The 24,159-nt window shown below is 29.2% G+C and overlaps 1 protein-coding gene across 1 annotated transcript in view; it reads right to left on the bottom strand.

Moving 5' to 3' along the window:
* Positions 1–16,995, bottom strand: part of LOC100168755 (peroxidasin) — a 37,528-nt gene extending 20,533 nt beyond the window's left edge. Inside the window, 1 exon segment of the mRNA XM_008186849.3 lies at positions 16,710–16,995. Coding sequence (XP_008185071.1) covers positions 16,710–16,942 — 233 coding nt within the window. The 5' untranslated portion in view covers positions 16,943–16,995.
* Between the last annotated feature and the right edge of the window lie 7,164 nt (positions 16,996–24,159).

Raw genomic sequence — 24,159 nt, 5'->3', positions numbered from 1 at the left:
AGTAATATGGGTAATTAATTAATTATATACAGTGTACCATGTTTTCGCGGGCACACAGAATAATATACGAAACACGTAGGTACTATAATACACATACCTATATTATTATACGGAGACTGCTCATATAATATATTTGTTTTTATTACGACTGGTTTTTTTTCGTGTTTCAAAATTTAGACGGACCACAAAACGCATCAACATAATCGTCGCACACCCCCGCCCCGCCGCTGAGACAGAGTTCTTGATATATAATAGAACGGCGGTTATACACATATTATATACCTATTACATTACAATATTTACACACGCGTGCATTATATATCACGTAAGTACTATAAATTATTATTATGATTTTCTTATGCCTCCCGTGCAAGTGTGGACTTGGGCGTAGAGACGAAAACGCCGCAAACGCGACTTCAGAAGGAGTGGTCTGAAATCACGAACGCCGATGGAATTATCGTTATATTGAATCTGGACTCGCGGTGTTATATTTATATATATATATATATATATCAGGTGTGTATAATATATTATTATAATTGTATACGCGTTTATTGCGACATTAAAAACATATTATTTTATACTATAATATACACTATATTATACGATATACCTATAACAAATACTGCGATGGCACGTTAGCATGGAGATGACCCGACATCGCGACGACGTCCATTACTCGCACGTTTTTTTAATTGCTTTTCGTCGTTCCGTGATTTTAAATCGTTTTTTACTTTTCCGAAGTTATACTACATGAAAACGGAAATATATCCATTTAAAAATGAGAGATAAAAAACGAGTCTATCTACGCATCGTATATATTATTATTATAGTATAGTACCGTGGTACCATTTTAGTCCTGTGTAGAAACATACAAACAAAACCGTAGCCTTTTACAAGGGCTCCACCACCACTCATCCTATGTAATTATAAAATCAAAAAAATATTTTTTACACGCCCACCTTTCACTGTAGCTTACTCAAGTTCTGATCGCTGATTTTGGATAACCTACCGCAGTAGTTTAAACTAATCTTTAATCAACCCCTTTTTGACATAGTTCCCCACACTATTTACTTTTACTACTTTTACAACTTTTACAATATTTCAAATATTATTTCATCGGAGTAGTGTTAAAATGAAAATCGCTTACATAATATCATATAACAATTTATAGGTAGTACCTACCTATAGGTTTCAGATAAAAAAAAAATAACATTTTGGACTTTATTAAGCTAAAAAATAGTGAATACAATTAAATAACTAACATATTGTAATCGCGTCGCGTTATCGTTTAAAGTATAAGACAATAGACCTCTGTGACCTCAATGTGGATCATCATCGATTGTCTACCTCGCATTACATTAATTATTGAATACCTATATTACGGCTATACAGCTCTATTAACGTGAACGAAAACAAATCGAAAACCATGAAAGAAAACATAAATAGTTTTATTCAATTATGTATATGTAGGTACTATGATTTAAATCCAAACAGTGGTTTTATAAGACAGTTCAATGGTAAAAATCCGACTTTTGACTTTTTTTGACGTTCTATAATTACTAATCTCGTATAAGTAAAGTAGATTTTAAAATTATTGACATTTGAACGAGTAGTTCCTGAGATATTATAATGAATGTGGGGAGTAAACTAGTATTTAATAATATAAAACGAATAATAGTCCTTAATCCTTATTAATAATGGTTTTACACAAATATTAAATACATCTATAGGTATTTTGTTTAGGACTTATCATACCTACACATACATTTTTAAATATTTAAATAAAATATGAATATTAATAATTATGATATTAAAATCATCATAGCTCACATATATATTTAAAGTTGAAAGTTTGAACTTACATACCATAAGCCTATTATCCAATGTACACAAATGTACGTATGCGTAGGTAGTCTATTTGTGTGTCACACAAGACATGTTTTATGTGACACATAAATTTATTATGGAATATGCATACGGACATAAGATAATGAATTCAAAAAATATTCGTTTGCATTTTTTTAAAATTTAAATACCATCAACATTTTCAAAAATATCATTTGTTTAACAATTTAGTGTAAAAAAAATAGGCAGAACACTCTTCGAATAGTATGAAAAATCGATGTATTTGAAAAAATGTTATTAGGAATGCTTGAAAATTTCAAAAAATAAAAATTTGAATAAGCGCATTAGTTAGAGAATAAAATTGTAGATATGAGCAATGTGCATGTTTGGTGAATTCCCCTGTATAATAGTGGCAGAGGCCCGAGATCGTCAGCAGGAGATGTTGATTAATTTAAATGTAAATGCGTGTTTAAGTATTTTTATTTTTAGGCAACCATATAATATATATTCTACCGACTGGAGCTATTTTTGCCATTCTAGATCTTTCACAGTTTTTGCGGAGGTAACGCAACGTTATTTTATAAAAATAAAATTTATCACTTATTTGATCTGCAGCTTATATAGTATACTCACGTCATAATAACGCTTAGTATTTGTGTAACACAAACCATGTTATTATTTTATTTTAATGTTCCTCAAGTCCCTACATAATCCGCCAATAAATTGTATTCATCTAAATATCTAACACATTAATAACGATTCAAAGTATATAATAATATAGGTACACTCTTTTACAGCATCACACTTTTATTTTTAGCGTCCTTTCTGCCGCAGTGCCACGGCAGTCTAATTATTAAATGGTTTACTATACCTATATATACATTATATAATATTAAAATGTATATAAGTCTGCCAAAAGTAAAAGAGTGGCGCCACCGGTAGTAGGTATACAAGTGTGTACCTAGAGTGCGTGTATATAGGTACAGAATCTCCCCCGTAGGGCATAATGATAATAATATTATATATTTATAATTACTTCATCTAATTATCGTCTTGAATCGTTTAACCGTACAATATTATTATAGCCACAAATCAAGATTGAAGATAAGAATAATAATGTATCGTTATGTGTGTTTTTACTTGTGGTTTGAAATAAAAAATCAAAAATAAATACGTAGACAAAACTTGAAAAGCGACAAAAAAAACTTTACACATCAAATAACAACCACTATAGTCTCTAATAGGTACTGTTAAATATATTATGTATATTATCTATCTATACATATATAATATATTCTATGTAAAATAAAAAAGACCATTGTTTGAATTAACAAGCTACCTAACACTAACATCGTTAACAAAGATGCGAGGCACACAACAAACATGTTTTTATTCCTTCCGTGTTGTTAGATGTAAATTGTTTGCCCAACGTAAAATTAGCGTTCTTTGCACGGTGCTGAATCGAAACGATCAGTTTTATAAAATATATGATTAGGTAGGTACTTAGGTTATAAATTATAATATAGGCAACGTCATATAAAAGTAATCTGTCGTTTTTACTTGTTTTTCTTGTATTGACTTAGGACTACACGTATGCCATAGATAATATTGTATTCATATTATGATTTCATTAAAAACAATAATAGTTAAAAAATAATTGTTTATTTGGCATAAAATAGTTGTTTTATAAATAATATTTTAATATAATTATCCGTTTTGTATCAAATAATTAATTTAAAAATATACATTTTGAAATTTTGAATATATTACAATTTATTTATTATTGTTTATACGGATTGGGATTTCATATTTCAAATAATTGTTTGAAGTCAAACTAATAGTTTACTTTAACAACAAACTTAAAAACTTCAAGCAGAAACTAAGTATTATGGGTACGGCTCAGCAGCCAAAATTTGGTCAGCGGGGTATGATAATATTACAACTCTAGAACCAATATCGGCGACGACCCAATACAAACGCCACCTCCGAGATACTCTCGACGACATCGAAACAAGAGCTCATACCTAATAGTCATTATACCTATAACCTATATTATATTCACGTATGTACATGGCAGGACAGAAAGGACACGGTCCGTTTTTGTGTACTTATTTTTTTTTCTCCACTCGGCGTAAAATTAAGCGATCGCCTCGGGTCCTGCGGACGTGAAAAACGTATCGGAACGAGCACGTAACCGGTCGTTAATAAATTATACACAGGACCCGGCGAACAACATCCGATCTAGAACGTTTTTACGATATTATATATAATATAGACGCGTTCTCGCGCACTAATCGGCCCATATCATATTGTAATATTAGGTATTATAATATTTTATACATAACACATATGTAGTCCGGCACTCTGGCGCGTTGAGTAAACCCTCCGAGCTAAGATAATAATATTATTTTCCACGTACACCCATAACGATATAATAATATAATAAATAACAATATAATATATAATATGTTATATTTACACGGTCTGCCGATTCTCATCCGACGTCTCATTTATCCGACGAGAGCGTGTGTTATGCACACATAATAATATTATGATATATGTGATACATACCTATTCCTGCACGTATATATATTATTTTTTAATACTTATATAAACGATTACGATAATAAATAATAACATACCAATATATAATATATATTTAGATAGTGCGTAAAATATAACTATATATTATTATACGTATACGTACCGCGTTTTCGTACTTTTAACATTATAATGAGCATAAAGTTAAACGCGCACGAACGATGAACATATAGAGTTAATATTATTATTATCGTGATTTATTGGACTATTGGTCTCACACTCTCACCGCACCGATAATTTTCGGGACCCAAACACGCGTTGACGCCACCGCTATAATAATCGGCTATATAACTATGCAAGTTTTTAGAGCAATGATAGAGACAAAGCACGCCCATCATTAAACTAGAAGTATAACGACGTTTTAGAAGGTAATATTAATTTTTTTCGAATTATTATCGTAACAAAACGTCACAACAGTCAAAAATGTTTATATATTTCAATGAATTAATAAAATTGAATATCACGAATTAAATTAAATATATTTAACGCATATAGTGAAAACCTATAATATAATCTACCTATACAATATGAGATGCCCTAAAAATGTCGTCGTCATCTTTCATTTTTATATCAAGTGTTCTATTATACGTATTAAGAGAAGACGTCTCACCGGAGTTTTTTAATGGGTTTAATAGCCGCTGTTTAATAGATCGCATTTTCGTTTCGTTTCGTTTTTAAATCGACATACCAGTATTAAAAACTTAACATGTCAGAAAATTACCAATTATCAGCGGGAGTTTAACCGTTAAACGAAATGTTTTTGGTCGTGATGCGATCGCTCGGACCGGCCAACAAAATTAACTTCAAGCTCATACGTCCATGCATAAATGGTAATATATTATAATATGGCTACCACCGACATAACAATTTACAAGAATAGTCTTATACTATGTACTATGTGTCTATGTACCTACCTATCGTCTATGGCCAGATTATTGTAATTATAATTTAAAATATTATGATGCACCTATAATACTATTATCATAATAATAAAATCTAAACCGCCTAATACGTAGTTACAGTCAGATATTGTGTTTTCTGTACAAACGTGTAGAACAATCTCAATATGATAGCGAGCGCAAAACTATTTTGCATTTTGCGAAACTGAAAACGGAATAGGTACGTTTGATTTTTTGAAGGTATTTAAGATAAACTTATACAGTAGCTAATTAAGTTAATTAATTTATAAAAAATCTTTAAATCGTCGTTACAACAAATCACAATACGCATGTATTTCCAGGGAGATACTTAAGACGAATTAGACCCTCAAAATTCGTATTTTCTCACGCAAGTACCTATAGACAGTTGACACACATAGGTATATTGGCAGGATTCTACTGTTGCTATAGGAGTGTTTATTCCTGGGGGAACATGAATTGTGTTAGCACTGTATTTAACTTAACCAGGATATGCGCCTTTATGGTCGTATACGATTTTTGAGATCCCCTACGACGGTCGTATAATGGCGCCGTGTGACGCCAGACCCCGAAAATCTCATAAATCGTGTGAAATAATATCAACATTGGGGTTTTGGGGGACAAAAAATATCGAGGTGTATTTAGAATTTAGTATTGGAAAATTGTGTTTGCTATTAGATAATAAGATGGCTATCGTGAGTGCGTGTCCTTAAATATTCCATATACACCAAACGGAAAATAGGTGTTCGATTGCACTCGGTAACATTAGATCATTCTCAACATTTGGACGGAAAACTCAAAACACTGAAGCACTGTGTGCATTATAATATATATAAACATATTTATATATATAATAATATATAGAACGCAGTCCTAAAAATGCGTACAACAATCAATGTGGACTGATCTAGGCGCTCGCACGAGAGATCATCAACACGTGTTGCTGCAACGTCCTGGAACAGCGACAATGGGCACCGGCTGATTATTATTAATAGATTCGGTTTCCGGCCTGGCTATTTAACACCAACCAATTCTTGTGCGCCGCGGCGGCAATCGCCAATTTTCAGCGGTGAAACTCAAAAGTATATTATAATATCCATATATTATATATAATAATATATATAGAGAGCAGTGCGCGGGGAGGCTCGGTATATTATTTGTGCGTTTGTTATTAACAGGTTGAGCCCCGTGTGGGTTTTTATAGTTTTTTTCCAATGTTGCCGTGAAAGACTCAAATTTGGTTCTCGGAGAATTTTTGTACATTGCCATGACAACCCTATTTTGGGTCTCACTAAATATATAATAATTTTCTTTAACTGATACCACCCAATATTGGTTCTTATTTATCGGTTTTTTGTCATTATAAATTTATTATTTTCAAATTCTGATCAATATTTTGATATGATCAATTAATGAATAGCAAATACTAATTTCATTATTATTTCTAAGACGTAGGTATTTAAATTTTAAATACAACCAAAAAATATCAAAAATATTTCAATTTGGTAATAGAATAGAACCATGGTAAAAGAAAACAAAATGTTTAAATTATTGTTGGCAATCATCAAAATATAGTTGAAAACCAAAACCTCAACCTGTTAATTATTAGGTTTATATATTTTATATACGCGGATAAACGATAGAAAAAAAGGCGTCTTATACATTTTCACTGGTTACTATTATAAAACAAATAATAATAATAAATAGCTTAAAAATTAAATCATGTCTTTAAAAAGCTCGTTTCTAACGCGTTTCTGAAACTCAGGGAAGGTGAAGCAATTTTAAAATATACTTACTGATGTATATCAAAAGTTTTGATGAATTATTATGCAAACTAGAACTAAATATAAACGTTCTTCGAACATTATTACTCCCGCAGGACAGCTGTGCGCAACACTGAGCATGTATATTTCAGTATTATAACTGAAGTTTACTATATACAAGATATTTTATTTGAATGTAATTAGATGACCTAGCCTTAGAACTTACTGGCCAGTCTTGTTCGGGTACGATGTGTAGTATTGAGTATTGACTACCTATATTATATTATAGTGAACTGAACTAAATAGTAAAATTACAGTATTTACACTAATTATTGCAATAGGTATTTAGTTAAATGAGCGTATGGAGCTCTATCTTTAACAGTAATAGTCTTATTACTACTTAGTATCTATACTTATTAACTAAAATGTTTACTTATATGGCGAACACTATTTTAAGAGATAATTTAAAAGAAAATTGTTTTGTTAATCTATTAATTAATACATTTTTAATAATTTGATACGTATATTATTAATATGTAATATTATGTATTATATATTTATAACACATGTTATATACTATATAAGAATATAGGTTAAAACATCCTGTACTAAAATATCTAAGTCTAAATTCCCAAGATCTAAATATCCAACGGATAAAAGTCTAACAGATAAGTTAATCTCATTAGTATATACGATATAGTATATACTATACCACTAGCAACGTCTACACGATCCAACATACGCTTTTGTTTTGTTAACCTTCTGTCAAGTGCAATGATTAATTCTGACCAAATTATAAGATCAAATCGTTCAAAAATGTAAAAAAAAATAGCACAATTTATTATTTAACGGTACCACGGGTAGGTACGTAAAAATGTTTAATATTACTTCGTCGCGTCTTACGCATATTATAATATATATTTGTTGTTTATTTAGGTATTCCACATCTACCTATTTTATGATTTTGGTTTTGGTAGAACTGTTCAACTTTAGCGAACACGATCAACGACGAGTATATATATAATTATTATTGTTATAAGGATCGTACTCGATGATTTATTGACGCATATTATATTTAGTGCGTTTTATAGAAACGTCGTTATATAGGTACTGCGATGATCTACAACAATAACCGGTTATTTTCGTTCTTGTGAAATCTCGATCCAAAATCGTCCAATAGCAAAAAAAAATATCATATATATTTTATGAAATCCAAATGACGAGATTCGTGTGTCTCGGCTGCCGGCACTCCGGTAAAATAAATCTGTTTTTAACTGTTATATTATATTATACGCGGGATACCCAGCAAAATACGATCGTGTTCAGAACGTCCTACCCAAAGCTTGACGGGCACTATAGGTATATACAATATAATATAAAATGATATCTATATTATAGCCTAAAACCTGCATGCATATACAGCACTGAGCACATTATACAGTACCGGCGTACCACAATTTGAACTTATTCGTCGAATCTGTCTCCAGTTGTTTGTGTTTACTGTTTACATCTAAAATATGTCATATGACCATAATTAAGAAGTGGAAATAATCATAAAAGTAATCATTGTAATTGAAAATTGTGTTTGTATTATATATGTCAACTGAAACTAAACAGAAAACGATTGAAAGATAGATTCATTTTAACTTAGATGAAGTTGGGTAATACGGCTATAGTATATGCCTAACTTATTAATATTGATATATAATTATTATAATATTATCTGACATTCATTATGATTCCAGTTGTATGTCTAATAATTAGAAATTAATTATTATTACGCTCAACTTAGATGTATTTATATTTAGTTGTTTCTATGATATTTTAATTTTAACATACGATGAGAGGTGACGAAATAAATTAGTACAATTTTGAATACTTGTTAATGATATTATATTACCTAAACTCTGAAATAGGTACACTCAATTACAATTAATACCTGTCATTAAATAGAGGTTCTTAATATGATAATTTTTTTATACAGTACTTAATTGATAAAAACAAAAGTCAAATATAAAGGGTTAAAACCTGCAGTATTAACCGAAACCGAAATTTGATATTTTTTAAAACTGAGACCAAAACCGGAACCGAAGTTTTGGATTTTTAAGATCCGAAACTTAACCCAAACCGATAAAATCATAAAGGTTTCAGTCCTTGTAATTAGTGTTTATTTCATATAGATTTCTACTATAACCAACCCGATGGCAACCGTGTGTTTTATTTCATTTATATTAGCAACTATAATAAGTCATTTACAATAATAAGGGATTCGTTCAAAAACCCGACACTGAAATGTGAAAACAGAGATAGAAAATAACAAATAATAATCGGCCCGATTGGTTCCCGTGATGTGGTCCTAAACTCATCTTAGGTTTTTTTACACGTCTTAGCTCATAATGTTGTTAAGTTATTTTTATTATTATTATTTTAAATTGTAATGTTTGATGACGATGATAGAATCGTCAGTATTTTGACCCGTACCCAATAGTTTTAAATGAATAATAATATATTCTCATTAATAAAATAACTTAGTTATACGTAAACAATTAACATAGCTGAACTCGTAAACTAAAATATAGAGTGGTCATTTCACAGGTATAATACACGTTCAATTTAAGAGTTGGTGGTAAAAACTAAAAATCTGTGGAACTATGAAGATATATGAGTATACCGTGCAGTAGTACGACGCCACTAAATGTTACCATGGTATAATAATATAATGTATACAAATTACAAATAGCCAACACCAGTTAAGTAACATAAGTCACTGTACTGCAGTAAAATATAATAGAACCGGTTACTTGTGTTACTTGGGTTATTGGCATAACAACACGTTTGCATGCGCCATGCATAGGTCACAGGTCGGAACGAAATGTTTAAAAAAATGTTTGCTATTATTATACTTTATGATATATGTACGTTACAAGATTATAACGTTATAGAGTATAAATACTACTCTAAAAGTTTAATGTTAATGGTAGTAAGTACTAAGTTATAGTAGTGTAATACATTTCACCACTGCAGGTTTTATATAGGAAGTACCCAAGTACCTGTTGAATAAAATAAATAAAAATGGTAGTTAAGTTCTTAATGGTTGAGTTGATACATTCAAAATTATAGGTTTAGGTAGGAGGGAGAAAATCGGGGTAAAAAAAATTAAGAAATTGGAAGTATAAAAGTAAAACAGAATCTTTATCGAATTTAATTTAGGTTTATACAAATATTGATCTGGAAAATATTTATACTCATTTAACGTCAATAATCCATTAAATCACTTTAAAGACCTTTGGCATTATATTATTTTAATAACATGATTATATGTTATTAGTTTATTAATGCAATCCAAAGCTAGAAATCCGATATGAAATTCATATATTATGAATATACCTATATATTATATAATTAATACCTATACACCTATAGGTATTAATATTTAGTATATCATTGATTAAATATTATATTCGATCAATGGTATATTATGTAAGTACTAATAATATTATATTAATATGCTAATAAATAATATGAAGGTAAAAGACAAACTCCAAAAATGTTGCTTAAAATAATGACTCTTTGTTGCGGAACCAGCTTTATTTTCCGGAAGCACGTCGTTGATCATTCATTATATTCATAATGTATTAATGTCATCAAGTATCAATGTCAGAACTCCGTGTTCCCATGATTGAAGGGTTATTGATACATGCGGGAACCGACGTAAAAACTATTGTGAGAATAGTGGAAGTATGATTCGACACTTTTTCGTGAATGTTAGAAATACGCGTATATATATGCGATGATGATTGATGACACAAGATTATTCAACCCGACAACCCCTATAACATATTGGAATAATTTGGTTCCACCAACGGTTCTTTATTATTATTATTTTTTTTTCAAGTAAATACTTTTTCGGTAGGTCTAAAAATTTAGAATTTCAAAACAATTTACATTTAATATTTTATATGGCCAGATAGTGTATAATTTATATTTTAAATGTTTGTTTATTACAGTTATCTAACATTTCAACTAGTATAGCTGTCGGATATTTTGTTCTCAGTTAACTAAACGTACATCTTTTGCAATTCACTCAATTAAACGTAAATTATTTCTATACGACATGCGGGATGTGCTCGTGTATCTAAATATTCGGTAATTTTTCATTTCTCGCAGTGACTCGTACAACCCACAGGTTAGGTTATATCTATATACTTATGCATTTAGTTCGGTATATTATTTCTATACTTTATAAAGCAATTGAAAAAAAATATATTTTTTAAAAACCTCTTCGAAAACGTTTTAAGAACTCCTATTGTGACCAGAGTATCGATAGGCTATATCTTGTGATTAATAATTTAATTTACTATTATACAAAACCATCTGTAACCGTCAAAAACGTCATGTATAAATGATATATGTTTATATATATATTTATATGCATCATACATACTATACCGTCTCTACCTATTAAATAAACTATTTCTGTGATTTTTTTGATCGATAAAAATGCAAAAATTATTGTACCTATATTACAATGATACTCCTAAATGTGCGTGATGATTTAAAATTGATTGTATATACTATTTATACGTTAAAGAAAAAATTATCATAAAATATGATTATTAAATAGATAAGTATACCTATACTCTCGACTTCTGTTATTACATTGTAGATTTACACGTTTTACACATAATTTTACTAATGTTACAGATCAGAAAAAACAGAAAAACAATAAATTAAATTTCAAAAACCATTTTCAAAACCTTTTAGGACTTAAATATTTTTTTAGTTAAACACTTTCTAGTTATTAACAATAAATGTCTGTTTAAAACATGCATTATTTATAAATATATTTTGCCTAATATATATATTAATAATTACTTAAAATCTGTTCTCGCTAATCTCATTTTGTCTGTCTATCTACATACATTATGTTATACATAAGAATCGTATTATTATTCTTTTTCTCTTTTAGTTTCATTGTAGTAGGTACTTATTTCTAATTCAGCTTTATTATGCAATATCACGATATTGTAGATTGGACATTGGTCCAATAGGTCCGATGTATGAATTGATAAATATTGTAATATAAATTGTAATATTAGTAGCTGGATTCCGATAATCAATAATCAGTATAATATAATACATTAATACCTAATATATATATGATACGGGTACGGGTACTGACTGTAGATCCTCCTAATCATTCTTCGTAAACTCTAATTAATTTCAAATCTGTACAATTATTTAAGACTTCCGACAAGGACGATTGATTCATGGATGCCAAAAATAATCACTATATATTTATGTAAATTAAGTACTTTTCTAGACATAATATACACCTCGTATATATTATTATTCCAGATGTTCTTTGTATACTTTTAATCTTGATGTACAAACATAAACCATAGTACTATAATGTATACACATTATACTCCGACTTCGAAAAATGATGATAATAACAACATAATCATTCTGATTCCGATTTCAACTCGTTATATTCATTATAATAATATGTATATTGTATAATCTACATGCAATAAAAACTGTAAAAAATATTATATAATGTCTACTAGGTATATATTGATAAAAAATACTACAATTTCATAAGTGCTATGCTTAAAATCAGAGATTATTATGGGTCTTGTGAGTTAGGTATTATTTTTATGCGTCACAAAGCCTATATTTACTAATTTCACACTCCGAGCGGAAATTAATAATAAATTGTATAGGTACGCACCTACCTATATAAGGATGTCGGCTAAAATATATATTATACTCAAAGTTTGAATATTTCAAACATGCATTTTATCTTATTTTTCATAGTATACTAAAACTATAGTTTTAAATTGTGTAGTCATGGTATTTACGATACTCGGTATTTTGGTTAATTGCCACCCAAAGAATAAGACAATTACCACCCAGTGGTAGGATGTTTCAAAATTACAATTGTACGTATTCTAAGTGAACTCTTTTTTAAAGACAGGTATCTAAACATTTTAATTCAACATGCATATTAAACTTATTGAATTATGTAATATTGATCTAGATTGCACAATATTGATTTTGAAAACAAGTTTGGATTCCTCGTCTTATCTTATTTAGATCCTATTTAGATCCTTATTTAGATCCAACTTTTAAACAAATATAGTCATTCTGCACTTACTGAATTATTAAAATTTTATTTTAAAAATGTATTTTTTTGTATACATCTTTCTTTATTCGTCAACCATGGATGAAAGCTTTTTCAGATATATATGTACAGGAAAAAGTTATTCGTAAGATTATCTTCAACAAATTGTATACTAGATATGTTAAAATCCGTTTTCAATACTTAAAATCTTTAGTTTTAAAGTAGTACCTAATGCTTGATAATTTATACAATAATCCTCATAATTTGATTCTATAATTGAATAAAAATAAGGTCCAACATAAGTCCACATTGGTAGGAATTGTCCGCATACAGTTGGTAATTTTCTACTATTCCGCGGGTTAGGACTATTTAGGTTGTGGTTAGGGGGCTATAATTATTGACCTATAAATTAAATATTTATAATCAGCATATTCAATCGGCAAAAATTAATTGAAATAAATCATCAAAATGTGTATAGAAACATTGAAAACGTGTGGAATTATAAAAATCTCAGCGGCTATTTTTCATTGTAATTGTTTATACGATATAAACGTATATTAATAATATATGTTTCTATTCATGTGCATCGACAAAAAATATAAGAGTTCACTGTTCATCATAAATAGGAAGGTAATCATGTATATAGATAACGCACAGCTATTATAATAATATAATATTTTAAGCATATATACAGTGTTATATGACGTCACAATAAACATCGTATACCTACTACCAACATAGGTTAGGTAAGTTCATACTATATTAAAAAGGGTTTCTGAAAAATATTAAATTGACAATATTTCAAAAATTATTGGTGATAAAATATTTTAAATCAATTGTAATTAAAATATTTTTTAAACGTTGTATATAGATGTATATGTATATAGCCTTTGGTAACAAGAAAACAAAGAAAAAACTACTTACACATTAGTATTGAAATGTAAGACGATAAATATATTCGAAGCCTGTTCGAGAAGCAATAAAAAAATATAACACGTTTGTAATAATGACCGATACGGAAATAATATAACGCATTATTAATCTATTTTAACACTGTTGCATTATTAGTAACAAAATGTGCATTTTTAGTTAATTAATTAAGAAATAAAAATATATTAGCTAACAAGATTAAAATATATATATTTATTAAGAATAAATATTTGTCGAGATAACGTTTGACGTTATTCTTATTAATACTATTTATATTTGTACAATTGTATTGTTTAACCTTTAAAGTTTAAAGTATTATTCTGCAATTTTTAGAGATTTAAATTATTATAAATCGACAATCTCTATCTGACAACATCAACAACAATAGAAAAATAATTTTTCTCCGGAAGTAAAAGCCAAACAAATTATTATTGAGATAAACGTTCACCAAAGTAAAAAATTTTGATGGCTCATCGCAATAATCACCAATTTATTTAAAATCGTATACTATTAATTGAGCAATAATATGGCATGTGCATGTATCAGTACATTTTACTTTTAAAAGCATCCCATGGGTTACAATAAGAAACATTAAATAAATAATACAGACTTTTCTAATTATAATGTATACAATGATCACCATTAACTTATTGATGATTATAGTACAATAATAAATAGATTTGGACGATAAAACTCTTTTCTAGGGCATTTCAGAAGACTTGATTGATTTCAGCCTAAATTGACCTTGAACAGAACCCTGATATTATTAAATTCACCGGAAATTTAATCTTTATAATATGAAACAGCTTTTTTTGTTATTAGAAAAATGTAAAAAAATATAAACATTTTTTATTCATACTAATATTTAATATTTTAAAAACTGAATCCTCAGTTATTCGGTACTTACTTCAATATTAAAAAAATACAATTTGATGAGGACGCGCAGTATTATTATGCCTATATTTTGTAAAATATGGTGAATAAATATTTGTTTATACATGAATAATATGAAACGGATTTTGAAGGTATATATTATATATACTTGATTTCTTAGACAAAGTTAATAAAAACGATTAAATTCGTAGCCATGTTGCAGACTGTTATCCGAATACTTGAACAAATGTTCAAACAACTGCGTGTATTTAGGTTTGCATATTATTTGTTTTAACTTTTAAGTCATTATCAATTTTCAATGTTTACAAAACTACAAAATGAATGCCGAAGATGAACAACAATTGTTTTTGTCCAGTCAGAAACATGGAATTCTATACTTCTGGCTAACCAGATTTGAAATAATGACGGCCCCAGAACATCCCCAAACAACGTCTAAATATAGATCCCCTAACCTAACCTATATAATGTCAGTTGTCAGTATATAAACATAATAATAACACGTCTAACAAACAAAAGATTGTAATGTTCCGGGACATTCCTACGAAATACAAAATGTGTTTAATTACCCATAATATTATTTTATGTAAATTAAAGTAGGTATGTACTTTACATGATATATTCAAGACATTTTATGTAAGTCGTATAACAGTTAGTAGAGTACAGTTTTATAATTCAATTGATTTACGTTTGCAAAAACAAAAATCTATGCAAGAGCCCGATATAAGAGACCTCTCGGTTTAAAACTTTAACTTTAATGTCTTTAAAACGTTTTGCTTTATAACTTCTCAAGACTTTAATTAGGTACCTATAACTCTAAATTAATAATCATTTAATTTATCTTCCCTCGATTTTTTTTCAACACTTGAGTTTTCATAGAGTGCTGATTGTGAATACGAGGGATGAACTATAGGTATATTATAATAAAGTAATTACATAATTCCCGCGATTTACACCCTTCCTTTATAATAAAACTGTGATTGCGGTCAAGTTAAATTGTTGTTTCTTTCTCAGCTATGACAATGACAAAAATCTTCAAGGCTCTACGTCTCTACCCTTGTCAATTTTTTATCGATGATAACGCATTTATTCCGTTAAAAATTAACGATACTCTAGAACTCGAAAAGTCTTTAGGTTATACTTATAATTGACTTCGGAGCACATAACAATAATAATATTATTGTTAAGACTTAGTATAAGCGCTTATAGGATATTAATTGTTGTGATCACGAAAAGGCGTATGGCGTATAACTCGATTTAATATCCATAGGATCATAACACAGTGACGTATTTTAGCACAGTTTTCGGTCGTGGAGAAGAGGGGCATATTTTTTTAAAATGTTATTAATTATAGGTTAATATTTATGGTATGTAATTTAATTTTTAATAGGTAGGTACCAATCATCAAACAACAATATAGTTCCGATTTAAATACGATTTAAATGGCGTTGCATAACAAAACGGAACATTTTCCCCACCCCCTTCCATCCACATAATATTATGCCATTGGCAAATAATAACACAATGATTGATACGTCAGAATTTGCAAAACTCGGGCAAATTAAATTACTAAGCAAATTTTTAAACTCGACATTTTAATTTTGGTATTATCTTCCGTATATAGACACTTACAGCACGGTGGTAGTCGGAGATATGCGGTCGGGTATCCGGTCCAGATGCAGAAACATGCAGCGGACAGTCGTCTTGAAGCACATGCATTTGGCCGGGCACTCGGCGGCGGCCAATGGGAACGACGACAAGGAGAACACCAACAACAAAAGTAGCAGCACCATAGTCTTCCGTAAAACGGCGGCGGCGGCGTCAACGCGGCGCCGACAGACGACGTGATGCATCGGCCGAGTCATCGTGCGGACTGGTCGCGGAGCACACTGCACAGTCGCACGTGCCGCTGCGTAACGTAATAAAAAAATAATATACAATAACGAACGGGGCCGGCGCTAGCGCGATCTGCGTTGTTCGCGTGGTTTTTTCTCCGTCATTGAATAATGTCATAGGTTTTTAGTCCAGTTGCAGGTCTCTCTCCACGAAAAAAAACTAGAAAAACTCACTTGAGCGCGATCACCCTGATATCCGCTTACCGTCAAAAACCAACACGTATAGCTGGTGATTTTAATAATTTTTCATTGTTGATGGAGTATTTTGTTTTAGAAATAAAATTTAGGACTTGGTCAGTTGGACCCACCATTGTTAATGCAAAACGTACCTATATAAGCTTTATATTTTCTCAGCGGGACGGAAGAGCATTGAATTACATAGGTAAATTAGGCCCATTTTTATTTTTTATGACTCGATGATTTTTCGTGCATAACTAAGGTTTATGTCGTGTTCGTATTGGTTCATCATTGTGGACCGCGGTTATCACGCCAAATATCTTCTATAATATAATATGTTGACGTCTATTGCCATTGCAACTGTAACAAAAAATATGTAACGCGAAATATATATCTTATACATATAAAAATCTCGTATCACAATGCTTGTCCGGAATGAACACTGAAACTACTAGACCGATCTTGATGACATTTTTTACACTGAGTGTAATTTGGTCCAACTTAAAAAAAATAGGCTAATTTAAAAAGGAAGAGGACCAACCCCGGGAGGTGCTCAAACGGAAATTTTGAGTTTCCTATGGAAATTTATGTTTATATGGGTTTATATGGGTAATATTTGGTTGGTATGGGTTTTTAAGCTATTATAATAATAATAAAAAAAAAAACTATTTGCTTTACTTTTTAAATATAAATTATAATATAATATATTGTAACTATAAAAATGTGAAGTAAAAATCTCTGTACAGGCTAATATCTGGAACTACTCATCAGATCTTCTTGATTTTTTTTTTAAACGAAAGAGTATTTCACGGAAAAGGCTTATATGAAAGAAAATTTTAGGAAAATCCACCGTTGTGTAATATATTGATTGCTATTGGAGAACCGGGCATGTTTATTGATTTGTATTATTATCTTTTGTCAATATACATATATAATATAATAGTAGTTCCAGAGTTTAGTCTGTATAGTTATAGTCTATATGTATTTATAAAGTTATATATATATATAAATTAATGTTTGTGGGTAGATTGGACCTCTGGGAAGAAGATAGGGATACTGCTGGGAATCAGAATTTTTGTTCCGGGCAACAGAAAAGATAGGATAAATTTTGAACATCATACACCGAATATTAAATAACGAATTGAACAAAGTTTGAGTCATATAGAGTTGATACATGTAATGGGGAACGAAGTGCACGGGATCAGCTAATATACAATTAATATATAACCGAATAACGATTTAACTACCTATATTATATAACTAGCCGACCCGTCACAGCTTCGCTCGTGATTGGTTGTTTATTTTGTCTTCGGACGATGATATGTGTTTAATAATCTGATAAATTATATTATCTATAAGATATGTGTTAAGAGTGTTATCACATATAATCTAATATTTTGTATTGTACATTTTTATAATCAATAATTAGTCATTAAGTTCAAGACTGATGTTTGATAATAAAGGAGCTCTCTCATGTACAGACAGCCATGAGTAAAGCACAAGCTTAACAGTTAACTAATTTATGTGGTTCTTTGTTCGTCCGCTTCCATCAATAATAACCAACGTCAGGTTAAGACGTAACAATATGTATAATTTTTTATTCAAATGTTATCATTTAATGTGATCGGCAAGTAAATATGCAAAACTATTAATGAAAACGTATTGAAATGTTTCTAGCGGTATTAATGATAAATATATTTTTATTAAAAATAGCCGATCTCGTGCACTTCGTTGTCCGTTAAATGTACCAACTCTAGAATATCAAAAGTTATACGAAGTTTGTCATTTTTACTTAATTCCATCTACGGTGGATTAATATAATCAATTAATACATCCTAACCTAACCGTACTAAAATCCGATAAATAAAAAAACCAAATTTAATCCTTTTTAAATAAATCTATCTTCTTCCCAGAGGTTTAATCTACACACAAATGTTCATTTACATAAAATATTTATAGCTGTCCCACCCAGCGTTGCCCGGGTAAAAGTTACCTCAGGTGAAATACATAGGAAATATTATAACTTTTACGTATAAGTTAGGAATCAAAAACGCATTAATTGTAAATATATTATAGCTGTCCTAACTCCCAGTGCACTTCGTTGCCCGTTAAATGTACTAAATATGTTAATATATATGTATAAATATATATATTATTATTGCTCGGTTGAAATTGCAACTTTAACAGTCCGAAAAAAAATGTTGGTATCCAGGAAAAAACAATATGTTTCAATAAATATATTGATACATTTATGTAACAAATATAATAATATATACTAGCTGAATATCCCGGCTTCGCCCATGTGCGGTTTTGTGGGAAATCCTATATAGCATATAATATTATGCTAAAATAGGTGTATATCTCGGAATAAGTGTATCTCAGTTTTAGTGTACTTCAGTTCACACAGAAATCGGCGTCAGTTATTCTTTAATCGAAGCCATGTAAACGTGACGATTTGATGCATGCTAGTAACTGACCTGCCCGATTAACCAATGGCAACCAAATATATGTACAAAAAAAGTTTCGATTTCCGCGAATCTCAAGATCCCTGTTTGACCACCTCTTTAAAAATATGTGAATGTCGCGGAAAATCCTTTCTTATTGCACATCTCGATCATTAGATAACCTACTGTTCCAAATTTCATGTTCGTACGTTATGTAGTTTTGAGAGTTTTGTGAGTGGTATTTGGCTTGTATATTATGTAATATTTTTTTCTGACTGTTGTTGCAATCGCCATGACAGCCAAACGATAAAAAAGATTAAATTAATATTATACATATATAACATTATAATCTAGCGTTGTTGTGCCTAATGACTAGCAACTGATTATTAATATCGATAAATTCGTTGCCTTAGCAAACTTGTTAAGGGGCCTGCTCGTGTGTCGTTAATAAGGGGCAATATTTAGGCAATATGCGATTTCGTTGCCGCCGCCCATGGCATTTGTGTTAGTCGTCAATAATGATTAGTGTGAGTTTGATTGTAATTTGTATGTGGGTACCGCAGTGAGTAAAGCTCACTCTGTGAACGTGCTAAATTCCTGGTTTCTAAACGTATTTAACGCAATAAATTATAATTCCATGTGTACAATTTATGTACAGTAACTACGGACAATAAATAAATAAAAATCAATAATAATATAATATATCAACAATTTTATTGTAAAACATATTATTTAGGCACTGATGGATAGAACACTTAAACATATGTTTAGAAACTAAGAAACCTTTAACTATACTTTATATTATGTATAAATAGGTCTCAGAGAAAACATTAAACTTTAAAGTAGCTAGGCATTTTTTTTTTATGTTATATTATTCTTATATATATTTTAATTCGGTATATAATTAATACCACAATAATGACCTCAGCCTGCTTAGTATTTACTATTTATACAATTAAATAGCATGTAACTACTCTATCCGTGAATTTTATCTGTAGTTATATGAATATTTCATATCAATTTTAAATAATATAATATTAAACATAATTTAATGTATTATTATTATTATTTTTTTTTTTTTATTAAATTTATTATTTAAGCCTTGCAACTCAGGTTAGGCAGAATTTCAAGTTGGGCACCCGTAGGCGTCTGCCATGCCCGGTTGTGAGTGACGGCATCTCTTTTCGGGCACCGTGACTTGCCCGAAGAAAAATTCCACCCGTGGCCGGGTTCGAACCAGCGTCGGTGCGCGTCGCCACCGACGCCTTAGTTCGCTCGGCCATTCCGTCCCCCAATATATTATTTATTGTCTCAGGTTTTTAGACTTTGAGTGTAACTTTTCAGCTCTTAATTATTTCAATCATAATACCGTGATACAGTCAACTTTAGTTTTCAAAATGATTTCGGCCTATAAGTAAACCATTAATAGGTGTAGACTATTTTATTGTAATTTTAGTAATTTTATTGTAATTCGGCAATCATAAAATTACGTATTATTGTGTTAATTGACAATGTATTTATATATTTATACCTAAGTAATCATTAAATATTCTACGATTCTATAATACAGCTGTTTTAGGTTCAGACTTCGGATGAACCTACTACGACAGATTATAATATATACTTATATCTATACCTAGTACCCACACTACATTATGGAGTGAAACGTGTATACAAATTGTTATGTTGGTCGTTATAGGCTCTTAGCTATCGATTTGTATAAAAGTATTCATTATCAATCAATAAGATTTAATCTAAAATATTTGTTTATTAATCACTCATTATAGTACCTATAATATTATAATCATATCCAAAAGGATATAAGAAAAAAACTATTTATTTTCTCTCCTTTAAAACAAACAGAATCCTCAATTTTATTATATTCAATAATATTTCATATTCTACTTAGGTAGATACGTATGTTAATTTCAGAATTTATTATTATTCATTAATTTATTACATATTTATAATTTCATATTATTAACGTTCGGAAATAAAACGTAAAAATATTTTTACATTATCAAAAAACCTTTATACTAACATCTCGTATACGGTATAAATATCGATCAATTTCCACACATACAATTATATCATATTATAACTCATTGTATAGGTAATTTTTAATCCGGGTCCACACACAGAGTCAAGTTTTTATTTTGTTTCTGTTTTAAAAAAAAACGATTTAAACCGTCCCCCGTCTGTGTTGGGAATAGATGAATATATGTTTTGTTTTCTCGTCCAGTGTGGATCCGGTTTTATACATTTAATAACTTAATTAATGACCTTATTACCCACGTAGTACCATTGATTATAAATAGTAAATTCTATAGTATACTTATAGTATTTATAATTAATAGTAGTCGGTGCGTAGGTAGTAGGTACCATACTCCCATGTTGAAAAACGCTTATGTACCTACTTTATTTTTATGTAATTTAGAATACCTTGGTATACAAAACTAATATATTATTAGTATATTCTAAAATAAATAATTTGACTATTTTGGGACATTTAATTACTTGATTATTATTTTACTTACACTTAATTGGTGTTTTTAAATTTATTGATATGATACTTAAATCTAGGTTTACAACAATATTCGAAATTGGTCAAATACCCTGCAAAGTGCAAGTATAATAATATTATGACCATTAAAAAGTATAACGAAATAATATAATTGTGATCGATTAATTTAAATAGACATCGATTACGAATAACATGCAGGTTTTCCTATTAGGATAATGTACGACTTATAATCAATAATGTAATCTATAATAAAAACACATAATTTATATGTATTATAATACAAAGGGATAGCCTGATAGAGTAAAAGTGAGGAATGTTATTAAAAATTGGTGTACCTTCCTAATCTATGCAACTTAATTAAACTATTAAAGTATATATCAATACATAATTTGTATTTTTTAATAATACACGCTGCATTTTTTACTGGAGTTATTATACGTATACAAGATTTTTGATAGGTGAGTTCATTAGCCCATTAGGTCAAACCTAGTCAAAAGTAAAAATTTTTACCATATTATATAATTTGGTACCTATGTACAGATTTATTCACAAGACATGCTCACCCCTTCCTCTTTTATTATCCTTTAATAATGGATTTATTCACATTTTGAAAACTTGAAATACCTACACTTAACTATATCATATTTTCTTATACATTTATTTTTTAAACTATATTTTAAGCATTGTCCTGTGGTGATAAAAAGTTCTCTTTTTCAAATTAGCTTCACTTTTTTTAAAGTAAACAGATAAAATTATGATTTTTTGAAAACGTTGATGCATCTAAATCAAAATTGAAAGCTGTAGCCTGTAGAAATGATATTTTATATCAAATAATATAAGTATAAATACATGTACTATTTAATATCTAATATTACCTGTAGATAAATATATAATATATCAGCATTATTTTCAAATCATCGTATCCCCCCTATTTTCTAAACCTATGATCATGAACTATTATCGTTTGTAGATCATAAATGTTAATAAATCGACAAATTCATATTTCGTTTTAAATATAACATTATTTTCAAAAATATCAACCGATTAACGGTTGACTAAACAAGATAAAAAAGTAGTTACCATTTTAAAAAGAGAAGTTAGCATTTCTTCAAGCGACTCCTTGAATAGCATGACAATATTATTAAGTATATGAAAATATGGTGATTTAAGTATGTTAAGAAATCCCGAAAACAACAGAATTTGAAAAATCCATTATTTAAAAGAAATGGAACTGAGCAAGTTTGGAGATTACTTTGTATATCCCAAGTAATAAGTCATTATCTCAAGAAGGGAAATCTTATATATATAATACACAATACCTATTATAATTTAGTGGATTTTTTATTCATTTATTATTGTGTACCTATACAGTCATTAAAAATATATAATATAAAAATCATACAATATTATAATATATTATGTTGTCAATGTTATCATAATGTAGGTATTATTATGAAGAAACCAGTAGGTATACAAGGTTGTACGTATGAACAGAGTAGTTATATTAGTTACAACGTTTATAAAAATACCTACGTAATAATAATATAGTTATATTATATACTTATATATTTGTTTTTTTGTTAGTGAAATATTGATAATATTGAATAGATAATCCCAAAAAGGTGAGAATAGTAGACTGTAGCCTATAGGTATAGATGAACTCTACTGAGAAATATAAATTTAATGAGATAACAACCGATGGTCTGTGTTAATTTATTGAAGTAAGCAATATTATGTATAAAATACGTACACGTGTGTGAATTATATAGGTATACAACTGCATTAAATAAAATTTAAGGGGAAAATATCGTGATATATAAAAAAAAGGTCAAAAACAAACAACAACCAATTGCATCAAAATCCTATTATTTTGAACCCATGTTTTTCTCATTACGTATAATTTATAAAATATAATATTTAACTAATTTAAACTATATAATATATAATTTAAAAATTATTTCATTAGATTTAATAATTACATATAATATATAGGGAATATCAATGGGAGTGTGTGCCATTGAATAAAACTAATTATAAGAGGA

This window comes from Acyrthosiphon pisum, chromosome A1, assembly GCF_005508785.2.
Source record: "Acyrthosiphon pisum isolate AL4f chromosome A1, pea_aphid_22Mar2018_4r6ur, whole genome shotgun sequence".
Taxonomy (NCBI): Eukaryota; Metazoa; Arthropoda; class Insecta; order Hemiptera; family Aphididae; genus Acyrthosiphon; species Acyrthosiphon pisum.
This window is presented reverse-complemented; position numbering and strand designations above follow the sequence as displayed.